General features: G+C 36.0%; 1 protein-coding gene across 1 annotated transcript in view; it reads right to left on the reverse strand.

Moving 5' to 3' along the window:
• The window catches only part of ADAMTS19 (ADAM metallopeptidase with thrombospondin type 1 motif 19), a 261,863-nt gene that overhangs the window by 99,416 nt on the left and 143,793 nt on the right, over positions 1-18,654 (reverse strand). The window contains exons 10-11 of the mRNA XM_043912190.1: positions 9,314-9,454; positions 7,740-7,890 (exon numbers count right to left, since the gene is read on the reverse strand). Of these exons, the coding sequence (XP_043768125.1) occupies positions 7,740-7,890; positions 9,314-9,454 (292 nt within the window). The remainder of the gene's footprint in view (positions 1-7,739; positions 7,891-9,313; positions 9,455-18,654) is intronic.

The raw sequence follows: 18,654 nt of genomic DNA on the forward strand, positions 1-18,654 counted from the left end.
TACTGGCACAAAGACAGAAATATAGATCAATGGAACAGAATAGAAAGCCCAGAGATAAATCCACGAACCTATGGACCCCTTATCTTTGACAAAGGAGGCAAGGATATACAATGGAAAAAAGACAACCTCTTTAACAAGTGGTGCTGGGAAAACTGGTCAACCACTTGTAAAAGAATGAAACTAGAACACTTTCTAACACCATACACAAAAATAAACTCAAAATGGATTAAAGATCTAAATGTCAGACCAGAAACTATAAAACTCCTAGAGGAGAACATAGGCAAAACACTCTCCAACATAAATCACAGCAAGATCCTCTATGACCCACCTCCCAGAATATTGGAAATAAAAGCAAAACTAAACAAATGGGACCTAATGAAACTTAAAAGGTTTTGCACTACAAAGGAAACTATAAGTAAGGTGAAAAGACAGCCATCAGATTGGGAGAAAATAATAGCAAATGAAGAAACAGACAAAGGATTAATCTCAAAAATATGCAAGCAACTCCTGAAGCTCAATTCCAGAAAAATAAATGACCCAATCAAAAAATGGGCCAAAGAACTAAACAGACATTTCTCCAAAGAAGACTTACAGATGGCTAACAAACACATGAAAAGATGCTCAACATCACTCATTATTAGAGAAATGCAAATCAAAACCACAATGAGGTACCATTACACGCCAGTCAGAATGGCTGCTATCCAAAAGTCTACAAGCAATAAATGCTGGAGAGGGTGTGGAGAAAAGGGAACCCTCTTACACTGTTGGTGGGAATGCAAACTAGTACAGCCGCTATGGAAAACAGTGTGGAGATTCCTTAAAAAACTGGAAGCAGAACTGCCATATGACCCAGCAATCCCACTGCTGGGCATACACACTGAGGAAACCAGGATCTGAAAGAGACACGTGCACCCCAATGTTCATCGCAGCACTGTTTATAATAGCCAGGACATGGAAGCAACCTAGATGCCCATCAGCAGATGAATGGATAAGGAAGCTGTGGTACATATACACCATGGAATATTACTCAGCCGTTAAAAAGAATTCATTTGAATCAGTTCTAATGAGATGGATGAAACTGGAGCCCATTATACAGAGTGAAGTAAGCCAGAAAGATAAAGAACATTACAGCATACTAACACATATATATGGAATCTAGAAAGATGGTAACGATAACCCTATATGCAAAACGGAAAAAGAGACACAGAAATACAGAACAGACTTTTGAACTCTGTGGGAGAAGGTGAGGGTGGGATGTTTCAAAAGAACAGCATGTATACTATCTATGGTGAAACAGATCACCAGCCCAGGTGGGATGCATGAGACAAGTGCTCGGGCCTGGTGCAATGGGAAGACCCAGAGGAATCGGGTGGAGAGGGAGGTGGGAGGGGGGATCGGGATGGGGAATACATGTAAATCTGTGGCTGATTCATATCAATGTATGACAAAACCCACTGAAATGTTGTGAAGTAATTAGCCTCCAACTAATAAAAAAAAAAATAAAGAAACAAACAAACAAAAAAAACAACAATTTATCAATGCTAAATTTATCAACAATACAGTATTCATTTATCAACAATAAATTTATCAACAATACTGTATTCATTGCCCAAACAACTTCTTGCCATCAAGAGCTATTTCATGATAAGGTTTTTTAGTTCAAATTCTTGTTGCCTCTGGAGTTTCACAAGGCCCAAATCGCAGAGACTCAATCTTCTTGAATTCTTCAAGGTACTTATTTCAATGCCAGGCTGTCCATTAGATCAAATGAGAGGTTTTAGGAGTCCTACATACTTTGATGTATCAAGTCAACATAAGAGAAATTTAAAACTGGTCTTTCTATGGTACTTTCAGTCACCATAGACTTCAATTACACTGGAAAGTTCTTTATACAATATGTATGTAACTCACTGTGCCTAGTCCGAAACTCAAGGCTGAATCTTAAGTTTCCTGGAGGCCTTCATTTTTTCTTTTTCAGCAAACTTTCTTCTTTCACAAATAACGTAACCCTCAAGCAGACATTTCTTATTGATTCTGAGGAAGCATCCATACCTCTGCATTCTTAGTCAGACGAATTAATTTTAGGTAGCCCTGAAGATAACTTATTGTAGTTGTAGCTGGCTCAGCCACAAGATACCAGATGGCCTGGAGGCACCAATGCTCAGGATCCAGGAACAAGGCTATCCAAGAATTTAGCATATTCATGGAAAAGAGTAAGCAATTATTGCTGAGGGTTGGGATGTTTCACAAGCATCTCTACAGCTATGCCTTTAAACATTTTTCAGATGTAAGCTGCTATTTCAAGGGTAAATTTATATCATTAATTAAATCAGCACATACATAATGTTGGAGTCCCCAGTGCTTGTATATAGCTGTTAGGAAGAATAGAAGAGCAGCATCCAATTCAAATACTATGGGCCAACTGCCATTGTCTCAGACTGTACCAGATCCAACACACATGTTGAAAAGTTGCTATGAATTCTTACGCCTGCAACTCAACATGTATTTATAACTTATTGGAAATAAGATGGCCATAAGGATGCCTGATAACTCATGTGTAAGCTGTGAAATATAAGCTATATACTCTTACAAATTGTTTTTTATGTAGCTATTGAATGACTATCTTAGAAGGTTACGTTCATATTCTCTGGACATATTATACAGCTAAGAATCAGTGAGTAATTGATTATTATTTTTATGAGTAAAATGTCAAAGTTATTATTCCATCATTCAGTTGATTCATTTATTGCTTTAACAAATACTTATTGAACACTCTTTTAGGAGACAGAGGTACAGTGATAAAAAGGACTGATGACTCTTTTGAGGTTATGGAGCTTGCCTTCTAGGAGATTTGTTTTGGATAAAGTCTAGACCACAGACTGGTAGATGTGGTGACTTCACATGTTTCCACCCGAACGTGTAAGAGTGTAGCTTAACTCGCAGAACTCTTCTACTTCTACACCTATAACTACTTCACTTTATATTTTTAACTTCTACCTCCTGATACTCAGGGGCTCGTTGATGCCATGATAGCTTCAAGTAACACTGTCTCAAACTCAGTGGGAAAAACATAGCAATTGCATACTTTCAGACTTCATTTTACTCTCCTTGCCTTCAGCTTTTGGAACTTTTAAACATTTCCACTTTGAAAAATGTCTTCACTTAGCCTCCAAGATCTACTTTCTCTTGGTTCTATTCCTACCAATAGACTTCTTCAGAGTTTTAATTACAGCTTTTTCCTTATTTTCCTAACCTCCAAATAATGTAGTGATTAAGCTCTCAGACTGTGAGTTTTTCCTCTTCTAACTCATTTCATAGTATCATAATTTAGTATTATGAATTCAGTATCAACTCCTTGTTGAGGACTTCTAGATAGATGCCTATCTGGACCTACTAACATCTCTACTGGGATGTCCAATGGACATCTTAAACTTAAAACATGAATCTAACTCCATTTTAGTGTGTCTGCTATCTGTTTCTTCTTGTTATATTCTTCCCAAGGTAAATGTATGGCTTGCTATCTGACTCCCTTCAGATTTCTAAACAAATGTCACTTTCTTTAGGAAGCTTTCTCAGATTATCCTATATAAAATAGCACCATTCCCACCTTCCTATCCCTGGTTGTATTCCTTACCTTTCTCATCTGAATTTATGCTTCTCTAAAACATTATTACCAACTGGCATATTACATATGTATTTACATATTGTCTGTCTCCCCAGCTAAACTTCAAGCTCCATGAAGGTGGAGGTTACCTCCTACTGTGTTATTAGTACATAGAACAACAACTAAAAAGTAGCTGAAACTCAATGCATACTTTATACTTATCAAATTATTGATTAAATTTTTTAAAAAATTTCTTCTAGGGCCCTATCTAACTACCCACCTACCTACCTGTCTACCTACCTGTCTACCTACCTACCTACCTACCTACCTAATGTTTTCCAAGTTCCACCAGTTTGGGATGGAAAAGGTGATTTTCAAGGGCAGTATCAGAATGGTGTTTTGGATTTTGGAACTAAAGTCCAGCCTCTTAGCCCTAAGAGACTTCAAGAGATAACACACTTCCTCTTCTTGTTCTACAACACTTCCTCTTCTTGTTCAATAAATTGTGACTTAGAAAGAAAAAAAGGTTTGACTAATGTTACACCACTAATAAGAGACAGAACCACTGTCAGAGCCCAGGCTTCATGCCTTTGCAGTTAGTGTTCTCCAACCTAAACCTTGACTAGGAGACGTTGCTTTTTCCTGGTTGCCCACAGCAGCCCAATCTTTTCTGGCATTATTTTAAAATTGTCCTTAACGAAGATTATACACAGATTGGATGAGAGAAAAATCTGGCTTTAATTCCATGGACTGTATAGTCCATGGGGTCACAAATAGTCAAACATGACTGAACGACTTTCATGAATAAAAATGTCATATGTGTATACACACACACACACACATATAATTTCAAGGGAAAAAAGGAGAACATTTCTGGATACTTAAAACCTAAAACTTAATTCCGTTTGCAAAATGCCTAGTTTAAAACAAAGCAACATCCTAGGATATTGAGAAACAGATTTAAGATCTCCTAACAAACTGCTGGGATCAAGACTGCAGGGAGAAATATCAATAATCTCTGATATGCAGATGACACCACCCTTACGGCACAAAGTGAAGAGGAACTAAAAAGCCTCTTAATGAAAGTGAAAGAGGAGAGTGAAAAAGTTGGCTTAAAGCTCAACATTCAGAAAACTAAGATCATGGCATCTGGTCCTATCACTTCATGGCAAATAGACGGGGAAACAGTGGAAACAGTGTCAGGCTTTATTTTTCTGGGCTCCAAAATCACTGCAGATGGTGATTGCCGCCATGAAGTTAAAAGACACTTACTCCTTGGAAGGAAAAGTTATGACCAACCTAGACAGCATATTAAAAAGCAGAGACATTACTTTGCCAACAAAGGTCCATCTAGTCAAGGCTATGGTTTTTCCAGCAGTCATGTATGGATGTGAGAGTTGGACGGTGAAGAAAGCTGAGTGCCGAAAAATTTATGCTTTTGAACTGTGGTGTTGGAGAAGACTTTTGAGAGTCCCTTGGACTGCAAGGAGATCCAAACAGTCCATCCTGAAGGAGATCAGTGCTGGGTGTTCATTGGAAGGACTTATGCTGAAGCTGAAACTCCAATACTTTGGCCACCTCATGCAAATAACTGACTCATTGGAAAAGACCCTGATGCTGGGAGGGACTGGGGGCAGGAGGAGAAGGGGACGACACAGGAGGAGATGGCTGGATGGCATCACCGACTCGATGGGCATGAGTTTGAGTAAACTCCAGGAGTTTGTGATGGACAGGGAGGCCTGGCGTGCTGTGATTCATGGGGTCAGAGGCCTGGCATGCTGCGATTCATAGGGTTGCAAAGAGTCGGACACGACTGAGCGACTGAACTGAACTGAACTGAACAAACTGTTACACTTTCATCAGAGGTAGAAAAAAAAAAATACACGCAGGTAGGTTAGTAAGAAGCAACGATATGAATAGAGCAAACAGCCTAGAAAAAGTTTTTAAAAAATCAATTACGATACTTCTTGACCCTGATGGTGTAGTGCTCTAGGGAATAAAGAATCTAATCTAAGGATCTAATCCAAGGATTTTCCCATACAAAAGACAATGTAAAAAAGTGTGAATTCCATAAAAAGCAGTAGAACATAGTAGTTGCCTATACTCTTGTTCTTTGGATTTGCATCTAGCAAGCCTATGCTTGCATCATAAGCGTAATCACTTAATTGTGCTATTTTAACTTCTACAAAACTCAAAACTGTTAACCTATAATGTAGAACTGAATAATAACTATGGCATATAATTGCTGTAAGAATTAAAATAGATCATAAATATAAATGATTTACACACTCTGTCATCCATTTTAAAGTTCAAAATACTGTGGAATGATACTAGTAAAATTTAACCAACTGCAATATAGACTTAAAATAATTTCTAAAATTTTTAGAAATAGTATTTATGAAAAATGATCTAAAATTTACCAAAATTATGTTTGTAATTGATCATTTGCTGAGTTTTTCTAAAACTTCAGGTAATGTAAAACTTCATAAAATGTAAACATTTTTCATTGTTCAGCTCTATCAGTTTTCTATAGCACATCAACTGAAACCATCTCCTAACGCAACAGTACAATAGCAATGATTGACAGCTTACTGTTTTCAAAAACATGCTAATTTCTGCATGTAGATGTGTCTGCCTGCAAAGCCAAACTTTCTGACCTCAAAACACTCATTTTACCATGATGATTCAAGAAAGAAGACTGTGACCCAATTTTTGATTGTCTAAAGTCCTTGGAGGTGAAAGCAGAGTGGATAAGAAGATCGGTAGGTGAGAGCAGAGAGGTATTAGGACAGCTAACAGATGGTCAACCTGGCTACTATCATAATTATCACACCCAATGCCAAGGTCCAAGCATCCATAGGTCTGCCACATGTGAATCCTGTGTGTTCATTCATAATCACACATCTATATCAGTTCCTCTGGATGTCTGTTGTTGCTGATGATTATTACAGTCTACACACACTTTCACATGTCACATTTAACACAGCTCCAACTTCTTTATACATTCACCTATTTTAAACTTAAGTCAGATATTCACTGAGTGCCTAGCATGTGTCAGTCACTGGACTGAACACTGGAGAAACACTCTGCCCTCATGGAGCTTACACACTAGGGTGGAGAGTTAATAAAAGGAAAATAACATGTAAATGAACAACAATTTTGATAAGAACAAGAAAGCAGAGAGAGCATAAAATATGTCATAATGCCATATAATCTTTTCCTTATGATGGATTTTAATTATTCTGCCAATAATTATCTTGAATGTTGAAGACAGCATTATCTTCAACAAAGCCAAACTCCTTTCAGGCAATCACAGAAAGTTAGGTACAGTGAAATACAGCTATCAATTCACTCCAAGCATGATTATGAGTTTAAGCCTGAAATACAAAGAGTGTGCAAGCATGTGTACGGGAAAGGTAGGAAGAAATGGGCAGCAAAGGGATGAGCTGCAGGAAGAGAGACAAGAAGAGAAAAGGAAGGGTAAATAGAGCTAATATCTTACATCAGTTAAGACAGTCATTTTGCTCAGTCTTTCAGATTTCAGATTATCCTAGAATGGGACAAGTGGACTCTCTGAATAATTAGTTTGAATACTAATATACAGGCATTGCTTAGTTTACCATCAGACATTTACCCTTTGCTTCTAGTTTAACTATCAGAAATGTACTCTCTAATTTCTATTCCTATAGAATATATTTATTTTCAGGGTTAAATAAGTAATAAAGCATTAAATAATCCATCCTCAGTAATTACCTGTTCATACACTGTTTTTATTACATTTTCACCCAGATATCTACCATGTAAGAGAGACTTTTTTTTTTTTAAGAGAGACATTTAAAATAAAAGCAATGAACTGTCATAAAGCACAGGTTTCCCTGACTTAAGCATCATTTTTGAAGTAGGAATTCTTGGATCATTCCTTCCTAACTTTGATTCAATACAGACACCAATTTCTACCACTTTCAAAAAGGCAGGGGAAAAATGAAGAAACCTTTTCTAAAAAAATCCTTCTTTCCGATGCTGGGGTTCTTTGGAGCCACAAACTCTAAAGTCATCTCCCCCTCCTCCAATCAATACTTCTAAATAACAGATGAATACACACTTTAAAAAAGTTGCACCTCGATACAACTCTTACCTGCATCTCTTGACAAAAGGAAGCCAGTGGCCCAAAGAGAATCTGACATTGCTCATCAGCAGTGTATGTCATCTCTGGCAACTTGGAAGGAACCATCACAGAATTGACACTGTGGGGATTTGTCTGCAGCAAGCAGTTACTGGCCTTTGACCTAGCAATATGCAGATAATGTGTGACATTCTGAATTAACTGCAAAAAGTTGTTATAATTAGTTAATGTAGCAATAGCAAACATTTTAATACTATTAAATGTGTTCTTACTTTTATTTATAAGCTCTTCTATTGAATGCTCATGGAAATTATCTCATATATGAGAACCATGTGTTTACAATTATTACAATAATCCTATCAATATTAATAAAACAATGTTCAAGTTAATAGAACTTTTTGATTTTAAAGATCGTTCATTTGAATTAATTAAGCTCATCTACACAACACCGTGAGATGGTTATTATGTTACACATCTGTAAGGTGAAGAAGCTCAGTCTCAGAGAGTAACTGCTTAAAAGTAATGTATGAAGGTAAGAAATCAACTATATTCAAGGATTTAAAGAATCCAGGAAAATCATGCTCAAGTGACTATTAATAGTAGGAATATTTTTGGACTTGACACTGCACCACAACTTCCATTTATGGGGTAAAATTTAATTTTATCATAGCTCTGATTCACGAGAAGACAACTAAGCCAAACCACACACTCACGAGGGCCTACAGAGGGGTTGTTGCTTCAGTGACAAAGAACAAGCCCAGATGACACTGCCCATGTTTCTGGAAAGAGCTATAGTAATGTAATAAATATATTTTAGTAGATTTTAATATTTATTTGACAAAAAATTAACTTGACGATTTAAATAGTATGGAAAAATAAATTTGAGTAGTGAATTTAGCTAGTTAGGTATTTCTATGTTCCTTACTTAGATTTTTGAATACTTCAAGCATCTCTCTCTCACTTATTGACTGGGACTTTGCATATCACCTATTGGTACTGTTTCAGCTTTCCCTTCTATTACTGAAGAAATAAGTAAAGAACAGGGCTTTAAAGGGAAAATCAGAACAATAACACTCTTTTTCATTTTTTTCCCAACCAGGCAAAAGCTAATATTACCAGCTGAATGTTGAAAAGAGGAGAATCTAGGACTATAATCATGGTGAAAATTATGGATTAATGAAAAAAGACTCAGAGTTTAGAACTACGAAGTAGAAAGGCGGAGCTTTTGTTAAAGAGGTTTTTGATAACAACAGATGTAGAGGGATGAGCATTGAGAATGTTTCCACTGAGAATTTCTGAAGAGGCAATTTAATATTATGCAACATTTTTTATCATTGCAATAATTTTCAGCCTTACAAATCATATTGCCTAGTCTCTTGTTGGAAAATGTGGAAACTAAGAAATGAGTTGGTTGAATAATATGTCCCAATTGACACCATGAGCCAGTGGAGAGCCAGGATTAGAACCAAGTGCCTTGATTCCTAATCCACGCCCTTTCCACTCTGCCATGCCACATACCAGGGTGGGTAGAGGAAGCAGGCGCACATACACATTCATGACACAACAACAGCAAGTGACCTCAGTACCTTAGAAATCTTTCCAAATCTTCCTTGCTACATCGGGACCATGAGACATCACCAAGATTTTGTCCTTTAATCCATTCACCAGACATGATATGAAGACCATCAGCACATGACGGGTGGTCATTGTCATGATTAATCCCCATGCTGATTCGGAATATAGTTAAAATTTGAAAATTATATTAGATATAAATTTTAACTCATTATACCTGCAATTAAATGACAGCTAAATCATTAAAACAATGAGAAAAATTATTTTTAATTTTAATTTTTATTTTTTATTGAAGTATAGCTGAATTACAACGTTGTGTTAATTACTGCTTTATGGCAAAATGACAGTTATACATATATATGTATATATGTGTGTGTGTATATATACACACACACATACATACACATTCATTTTCATATTCTTTTCCATCAGGGTGTATCACAGGATACTGAATATAATTCTTTTTGCCATAGATTAGGACCTTGGTATTTATCCATTCTATATATACCAGTTTGCATCTGCTAGTCCCAAACTCCTGATTTATCCCTCTCTTAACCCCTGCTCCCTTGGCAACCACCAGTCTATTCAGAAAGAAATTAGTTTTAAATGTAAAAATAAAATTAATTTCATATTGATTATTTTTAAAATTATGTTTATCTAGATTAAAGGTCAATGTTTTTATTTAGTAAAAAACATTTTCTTGATTAAAGGTCAATGATTCTATTATTAAAAAATTTTCCCAGTCAGTAAATAACATGTTTAGTTCACCTATATCAGTATAATCTATGTTATTTTCCACACAGTAGTAGGTATGAAACACAGAAATACTTAAGTTTCTATTCAACCATACTAGATTCTTGCTCTTGCCTGAATATCCTTTATTCATTCCTTTTATCAAATCTGAAGCCACATTAAAGTATTGTTTCCCCCAGCTGCTTCATGAGACAGTCTTCTTCCATGCATCGTAAAACACAAACTGTCCCTGGGAAACCTTCACGCTCTCAGTCATCTTCATCTTTTCTCTTGAATCCTATCTGGTGCTCTAAGTTGGAACTCTGATCTAAAACTCTGACTTATCTTCTAATGGATGTACTGGAATAATATTAAATTCAGTATGTCTAAAAACTGCCATAATATTTTCTCTTTCAAACCTCTATGTACTCCTGTATTCTCTCCCTTCTTTTTTTTTTTTTTGTGCCTTTGCTAGCCACACAGTTTGCCAAACCAAGGACCCTCATCATTTATTCCTTCCTCTTCCAAATTATCACCCAGGCTATTTTGTTTACTAATTGTTAAGGGCAAGCCCTGCTAATCTACTTTCTAAGTATTTCTTTCCACTCTTATCTCCTTTCAGTTCCTTTTGTTACTAAAAAGGATAATAAAATTATTTAACCTTGACAACTACTGTGGCATCCTAAGTGGGTTCTGTGCCTCTAATCTTGAGCAGCATTCTCCTTTCTCCTCCGGCCCTGCTCCAGTGAGATCCATTTAAAACCACAATCGGGCTGCCTTTCCTCTGCTTTTCCGTTACCTATACAGCCATTTCCAGCTCTTTAAAATGGCGCGTAGTTTCTTAATCTCCTTCCAAGCCATTTATTGCGTTTCTTTTCAGCAAGGGCAAATGACTTGTAGTTTCCCAAATATTATGTTTTTCCTTATTCTCTTGAATTTTCTATGTGTCATTTTCTAAGTGTCATATACACCACAAAAAGGAATATACAAACTTCAATTAAATAATTCTATGCTGCTGCTGCTGCTGCTAAGTCGCTTCAGTCATGTCCAACCCTGTGCGACCCCATAGATGACAGCCCACCAGGCTCCCTCGTCCCTGGGATTCTCCAGGCAAGAACACTGGAGTGGGTTGCGATTTCCTTCTCTAACGCATGCATGCAGGCTAAGTCACTTCAGTCGTGTCCGACTCTGTGCGACCCCACGGACAGCTGCCCACCAGGCTCCTCTGTCCACAGGATTCTCCAGGCAAGAATACTGGAGTGGGTTGCCATTTCCTTCTCCAAAATAATTCTATGAGGTCGGAACTATTATAGTACACCTTGTGCAGATGAAAAGTAACTTTCTCAAGGTCATACAGGAGAAAATGGAAAGTAGTGATGTTCGAACTGAGGAGACTGGCTCTAGAATCATGTGACTAACCATTAACCATTTGACATCTATGAATTCTACTTCCTCCCTAACCCTATGCAAAGTGTTTTTCCCTCAATGTCTTTCCCTGGAAAAATTCTGCTTAATCTTCAAGATTCATGTAGATTACTTTTAGGAGGTTTTCTTTTATTTTCTCCCACCTCACTTATATGTACTATCTTCCCCCCCTCCCCATCATGGGATACTATAAACAACAGTATTGCAGTGTTTTCTATAGTGTACTGTATGTTTTTTACTTTTGGTTATCTCTCTAATTTCTAATTGCCAGAGACTTATCACTCTAAAATGATGGCATACTGGAATCATATTCTATAAACACTAATTAAATTTAAACCAAGCCAGCATGTTGAATCACTTCTATTTCAGTAAAAGTTGCATATAATCTCCTATGAATTCTCATAATGAAGTCATTAAAGTAATTGCTTGTGAGAGAGTTAATACTGAAGACGTAGAAAGAGGAAAGTTTGGTTTTGTACATGTTACATTTGAGAAGATGGCAAGATAGAGTCCAATGCTCCTTTCTCCTCATTGTGTAACAGATAATAACTAAAACAGTTTTCATTAAAATATTGCGAATAACAAGAATATCTATTCTGTATTTTAAAACACAAAGAAAAGAATTGTTATAGAAGTTGTTAAAAATTACAACTACCTATATTTTCTCGTATGAAAATAAAACTTTCAAAGTTATTGAACTACATTTTCAGTTAAATAATTTAAAATTTTAAATAAAAATTGCTATAGTTAACGTGCTTTTGAAAGAGGAAAATGATAATAGGATGAATTAATTAATTTATAAAGAAGAGTAATGAATTAGAAGTTTGCTAACTTGAAGACTGTGAAAATTATCTAAATAAAATTAAAAATATTAAATATATTTTTTCACTTTAATGTTAGAAAAATTCAGCTATATGGTAAATTATATTTCTCTTTTCTCATCTAATTAATGTCCTTAAATAGGGTCTGTATCAACACATATAAATAGAATGACTGATAGAGGAAACAGGAAGAAACATCTTTTTCATACTTTGAAGATGAAGAGGAAAACTAACAGATGATATGGACTAAGCAGAGGTCAGTTCACTTAGTGTGGGGTAGAGAAAAAGACAGAGGAGTTAGATTAGAATCTTCTGTCTCCATCTTATTCATGTGACCAGAGGCAATTTAAATAATACTAAAGAAACAAGAAATAAGCATGCCTTGGTTTCCTTGTTTGTGAAATATACCTTTCTGACTGGTTGCGAAGATTACATGAGGATGATGTAAAATGCCTAGCACAGTGCTTAGAAAAGAGCAGGAACCAGTAACTTTCTTTTGAAATCGGGACAGTAAATCAGAGATGTTTTATTTCTCTCATCTGTTACAAATACACAAAAAACTATCATTAAAGGCAATTTACTGTGCTGACTTTCATGAAAGTGGGGATTTAAGAAAATTCAAGTAAATAACAATGGCAAGAAGTTACTTTGGTTGCTAAGCTAAAATAAGAAATTGTACATATGGCCCAGTCTCCCATATTAATAAAGATGCCTTAATGCACTGTATGGGTCCAAAGCTGTCCCTGCTTGTATCACCACCTTGCTTCCACCAGGGACTCTGTCTGCAGCACATGTCACTGGGTGACCCTGTTAAAACAACAGCCACTGGCCACATGGAACATGCTCAACCATCTGTGTTGGTGCAGGCTTTCAAATCATATACAAATGCTTTATTTTTGAAAGGCAACTGGGCTTTTTCAGAAATAATAAAATTTCTTAAATAATGTGTCCGTTTGAGAGAAGAAGAGGGACTCCTTCCAGGATTTAGCAATTTGGACATGATCCCAAAGCAATGTAATGTGATTTTCCAAATTGGGAAGATTACAACTTCTCATCCAGATGATCATTTTCCTTCAGGGATCCGGATTCTCATGTAAGAAATTAGCTACAGCCATGGAGAGATCTGGTGATTCAAGCATTGTTTACCATTAGTTAAATTTTCCTAAAGCTATTTAACTTGTAACAGAAGTTATCATTAAATTGGGACAGGGCTTTTTTTTATAACCACACATCTGGAACTATCAGAGACACTGCTTATTTTTGATTCTACAGATTTGAAAGAAAACAATTGTGAACCTTTATCTGTGCCAGTCACTGTATTAATCATTCTCAGTGATATCATTTAATCCTCACAATACCTCCAGAATGTTTTTATTATCATGACTTCTATTTTACAGATGAGGAAGGCACTGAAGTTAATGTTCGAGCTGTGACTCAGACCCAGGCAGTCTGTTGGTCAAAAACAGTGAACTTTAAACCAAACTATAGATCAAAAGTCTCCATTTATACATAAGATTTCTTTTCGGAATGATTTTTTAATGTCTCCTCTTCGTTAGCAGAAATACACCTCCACAGGTATAGACCCAGAACCGACTTGCATGCACTGTATGGAAAACATTCTTCAAGTAAGACATTAGCAACACCTCTCCTCACACTATGCAATGGAGCTACATTTTAATAATCTCAGTTTAAATTCATTTTGACAAAGAGCCTTGGGCAAATAAACTCTCTACTAACATTGTACATGGTTGTCAAGTCAACTGAGAAAATATTTTTATCTTATAAAACTTCTCAACTTGTTTAAAAGTCCCTGCCAGGAAGTTTTGTGATATCCTGCGGAAAGCTGGAGAAGCATTTGCATTTTGAAGATGGTCCCTTTTGATGTTTAATGAGTTAGAGAAGAGAACGCTTATGAATTCACTCACATTTTTTGGATAATTTGGAAAGGATCTGAGTTGTAAACATTCATATTTTAAAAGAGTAAACTTTTGGGGGACTGAACATGTTAAACATTTTGTCACGGTATCTTCCCACTAAAAGCTATATATCATGTATAAAAAAATTGATTAAAAAAAGGAAACAAACTATTACAATGTCTAACTGGAAGTGGATTATACTTTCATAAAATGACACAATTTCATACGATTCAGTGACTGTATCTGATTTGATGTAACTTCACTGATGTGTACTCATGGAAAAAAGCCCAACATTAAGAAATATGAGACATTTTCATTACTTTTTATATTTTAAATCATTTAAATCATTTCACTTTGCACAAAACAAATATGTACTTCTACTGGCAAGTCAAAGGCAATGAAAAGTAAGTCAGCAACAGGCTAAAAAATCAGAGGATAAAAAATAAAACACACTCTGCTGTGTGCTACATAAAAGATAAATTTAACAATTCAACAAATACTTGTAAGAACACACTAAGTGCTGGGCACTGTACTGAGCTGGGGTCATAAATATGAGTAAGATCCACTTTTTACCCTCAAGGAGTTTATCATCTACTGGGGCTAGAATACTCTTACCCTCAGGCAGCTAAAGATGTCTGAATCCTGTTCTTCTATGTTCCATAAAGCTCTCCAACCCACTGCTCCTTTTCCACCACTACTTCCATCAACCAAGACAAGCTGAGTTACTTCACTAGGGCTTTCCTGGTGGCTCAGAGGTTAAAGCATCTGCTTGCAATGCAGGAGACCCGGGTTTGATCCCTGGGTCGGGAAGATCCCCTGGAGAAAGAAATAGCAACCCACTCCAGTATTCTTGCCTGGGAAATCCCACGGACGGAGGAGCCTGGTGGCCTACAGTCCACGGGGTCACAAAGAGTCGGACACAACTGAGCACTTTCACTTCACAATAACCCTTTAACTCCTGCCCCTTAACTCTCTGCCTTATTAAACCATGATTTAATTACTTTTTTCCTTATGCAAACATTAACACAAAAACTAGTTCCCCAGGTAAAATCTTTCAGTTCTCCTTGGCAAGCAACAATACTGAAAAAGTGAATAATAAAGAACCATGGGACTAGTTAAAAGGCAGATTCCTGGGCCCCACCAGCAACCAATCAAAAGAGAATATTTATATGTAAGAAATGGCATTAACACATTTTCTAGATAATTCGTACTTAAAATTCTGAGAACTAGTGAGCTACAAGTTCAAAATCCAAACTTTCTGTCCTGGTTTTCAAGCAACCGTAAACTGATTTCAATCTGATTTCCACTGTAACAGTTCATTCCAGCCTACTGTTTTGTATAGTCCCTTCTTGTCAAAATACTTTTTACAGCTTCTTTGAGAACTTCTTCCCATATAAAGGACTCTTCAATAAATTCTAACACATATTTCTCATGACTCTTAAGTTTTGTACGGTTCAAATATATGGCACATAAGATATCAGAACCATCTTCTATTTCTGGTGAATTTTATATATAACTTGTAATATGTACAAGTTATCACTACCTAGACTTCAGTGTTCAGAAAACAAGAACTATCATATTTTCTTTTTAATTCCTTGAATTACTTACTTCAATATCATATTAAATAAATTCTACGGATTTATCAACTGATATGGAATCATAGGAGCAACTAAATATTCTGTACATTTGATGGAAAGTTGAAACTAACATGGCATCTTACTGACTTAGAATAACAATAAGCCTGAAAAGTCTATGGATGATCTGCTCAAGGAAGGTTGCTAGCCTTACCCTAGACCATACATTTGCCAAGAATGCATTAGAGAAATGTAAACAGAAAGTCAACTCTTGTGTGGCTGTTCACTAACTGGGTGATTTTTCTCCTTTTCCACCTACTCACTGTGACATCCAAGCCTACATTTGGAGAGAATCTCATATGGGAGTGCTGCCACTTGTCTACTGGCTTAATTCCCATCATGATTAATAATTTGGACAAACCACTTATTACTCTAACTGCTATCACTGTCTAAATAAAGTATCAAATACAAAACCTGTGTTAGTGGTCTATATGAATCTTCACAATAAGTACACTTACTGCTAATCCACTAAAAATTCTGAATGATATAAAAGCATTCCTTGAATGAACAGAGAGATGTATGGCCACTGGGTGGAAAACCTCCTCTTTGCATTGAAGCATTTATAAATATAATTATAATACCACTACTACTAATTATTATTCATTTGCTGTGTATTATCCACTTAGTGTTACAAATCAACAAACGTGCCATGTGATTAGAGTATCACCAACCTAACAGTGAACCTTGAGAGGGAAAACTTAACCACGTTTTGGGAGCGAAGAAAATTACTAAAGGCAGATAAGACTGACTGGCCCAAAGTTCATTCAGAGAGTAGCTGGTATGACAAGAACTCAAGCCCAAGTCCCGTGTTGCTTTCTCGCTCATCTGCCCACTGAGGAGTTTTTAACCTTAACCAAGGTGTGTGTGCTACCTGTGACTTCTGCTGTATGGAAGTCTAAAGCATACAGTATGGGAATGGTGAATTTACATGTCACTATTACCAATTTTAGTGGGTCAAAGAACATTAATTACAGAATAATTAATTTTGAATATTTTTAACAAGCAATGGATTTGACAAGTAAAAATATATTTGTTTTTGTCATTATCTGTTTCCCACCCTAAGAGTCCTTGATGATGTCTTTATCTTCATTTTTTATTTACTTCTTATTGTTTGTCTACTCTTCCTTTAGAATTTCTTATAGAGATATGCTGATTGGTATCGATTCAGAATGAAGGACACATATTTTACTTCCTTCTAAAGGACTCCTCCAGTAAATTGAGAAAGATTAGCCAAATTTATGCTCTTGGATGCCTTCTGGAGCATATGCTGGCTTCTTACTCAATAAGCAGAATCTTAGATTACATTGTACTCCTGCTAAAACTGTTAGAACTATCCCTTCTCAGTTTGTGACTTCAGGACATGCATGAACTGCTTGAACAGGCCTGTAATCTGACTTTAAAGAAGACTCATCAAAACTGATGCGTAATTTAACTACTGTATTTCTACATAGTTCATTTTATATAAGAATCAAATTAGCACACGCCAGAAAGGAAAAATACTTTGCCATACCTATATTTGTAGAGTCATAAAACCGTATTTTCTTTTTCTCAGTCATGGCAATTGCATTCCTTGACCCAAACTAATTTCTCTTTCTCTACCTCTGAAACTCAACTGCTTTCTACCCTGAATCTCTAAATAACTGTCCAACAGATGAGTATTCCTAAAGCAAATGTTTATTAATTCATACAACAAATGTTTGAGTGTCTATAATATACAATGCACTCAACTTGGTAGTGTATGAGGAAAAAGTGTATTAGACAGTAACCCTATTTTATAGAAATTCCTGTCTAGTAAGGAGTATGTGCGTGTGTGTGTGTGTGTGTGCGTGTGTAGCATATGCATATCAGAAATTAAGCAACAAGTGATACTTACAATGAACAGTGGAAGGGACTTAAAAAAGGAGGTATATTTCCAGATAGACCTTCAGGTATAATTTGACAAAAGGAATTACATTTGTCTTGACCATTAAATAGATTCATTTGTCTTTACTTAATGGATAAGTAAAATTTGAAAAAGGTATAAATCAGTAGGGTTTGGAGTTGGAATAAGAAAAAAGCATTAACAAAGACATGAAGCTTGAAAACTATGGATTGTTTAAATTCATGAAATAGAGCAGAGGATTATAAAGTTAGACAGATTGGGACCAATCTATAAAAGTCATGAATCTGAGTGTTAAATTGGAATTTCTTCATCAGGTGGTAAGGACCAATATAGGTTTCTGAGCTGAAAATCAGAACCACAATTCAGTAACTTGAATCTGGTGAAAGTATGAGATGGATTAGAAAGATAAGGTGTTAAGGCAAGGTGTATATTGCAATAGTCTAAGCTGAAAGAATAAGGGAAGAGGGAATGGACTGATAGGATAACTATTTCAGATAAACAATGAACAGAATTTAACAAGTGATAATGGGAGGAGATAAGATGATAAAGAGTTAAAGATCAGTTTAAGAACAGAGAGCAATACTGATGCCAATAATAGAAATGCAGGGGTCTGAAGAAGTGTGCCATACCCTTGGTTCTACCCAGGCACACTTTACATCAAAGCACATAAGCAAATATCATTGATTTCAACGGTTTACTAGTTACAAGGCATCTGCGTTGTTGGTACTCTGGCAATACTTGAAAACTTTAGCAGGTGCCCCAAATATTCATTGCCTTCACGGAGCTAACTTTGCATAATTTTTGACTCATTAGTCTCAGTTCCAAAAGAATCTCCTGAATTAACAACTTAGCGGAAAAGTCACATCTCTAGGACAAAGTTGAATAATATATATTAGTTTTTTTCCACTTGGTTCAAACAAACTAAACAAAATCCAAAATCATACA

Source organism: Cervus elaphus, chromosome 9, assembly GCF_910594005.1.
Source record: "Cervus elaphus chromosome 9, mCerEla1.1, whole genome shotgun sequence".
NCBI classification, from domain to species: domain Eukaryota; kingdom Metazoa; phylum Chordata; class Mammalia; order Artiodactyla; family Cervidae; genus Cervus; species Cervus elaphus.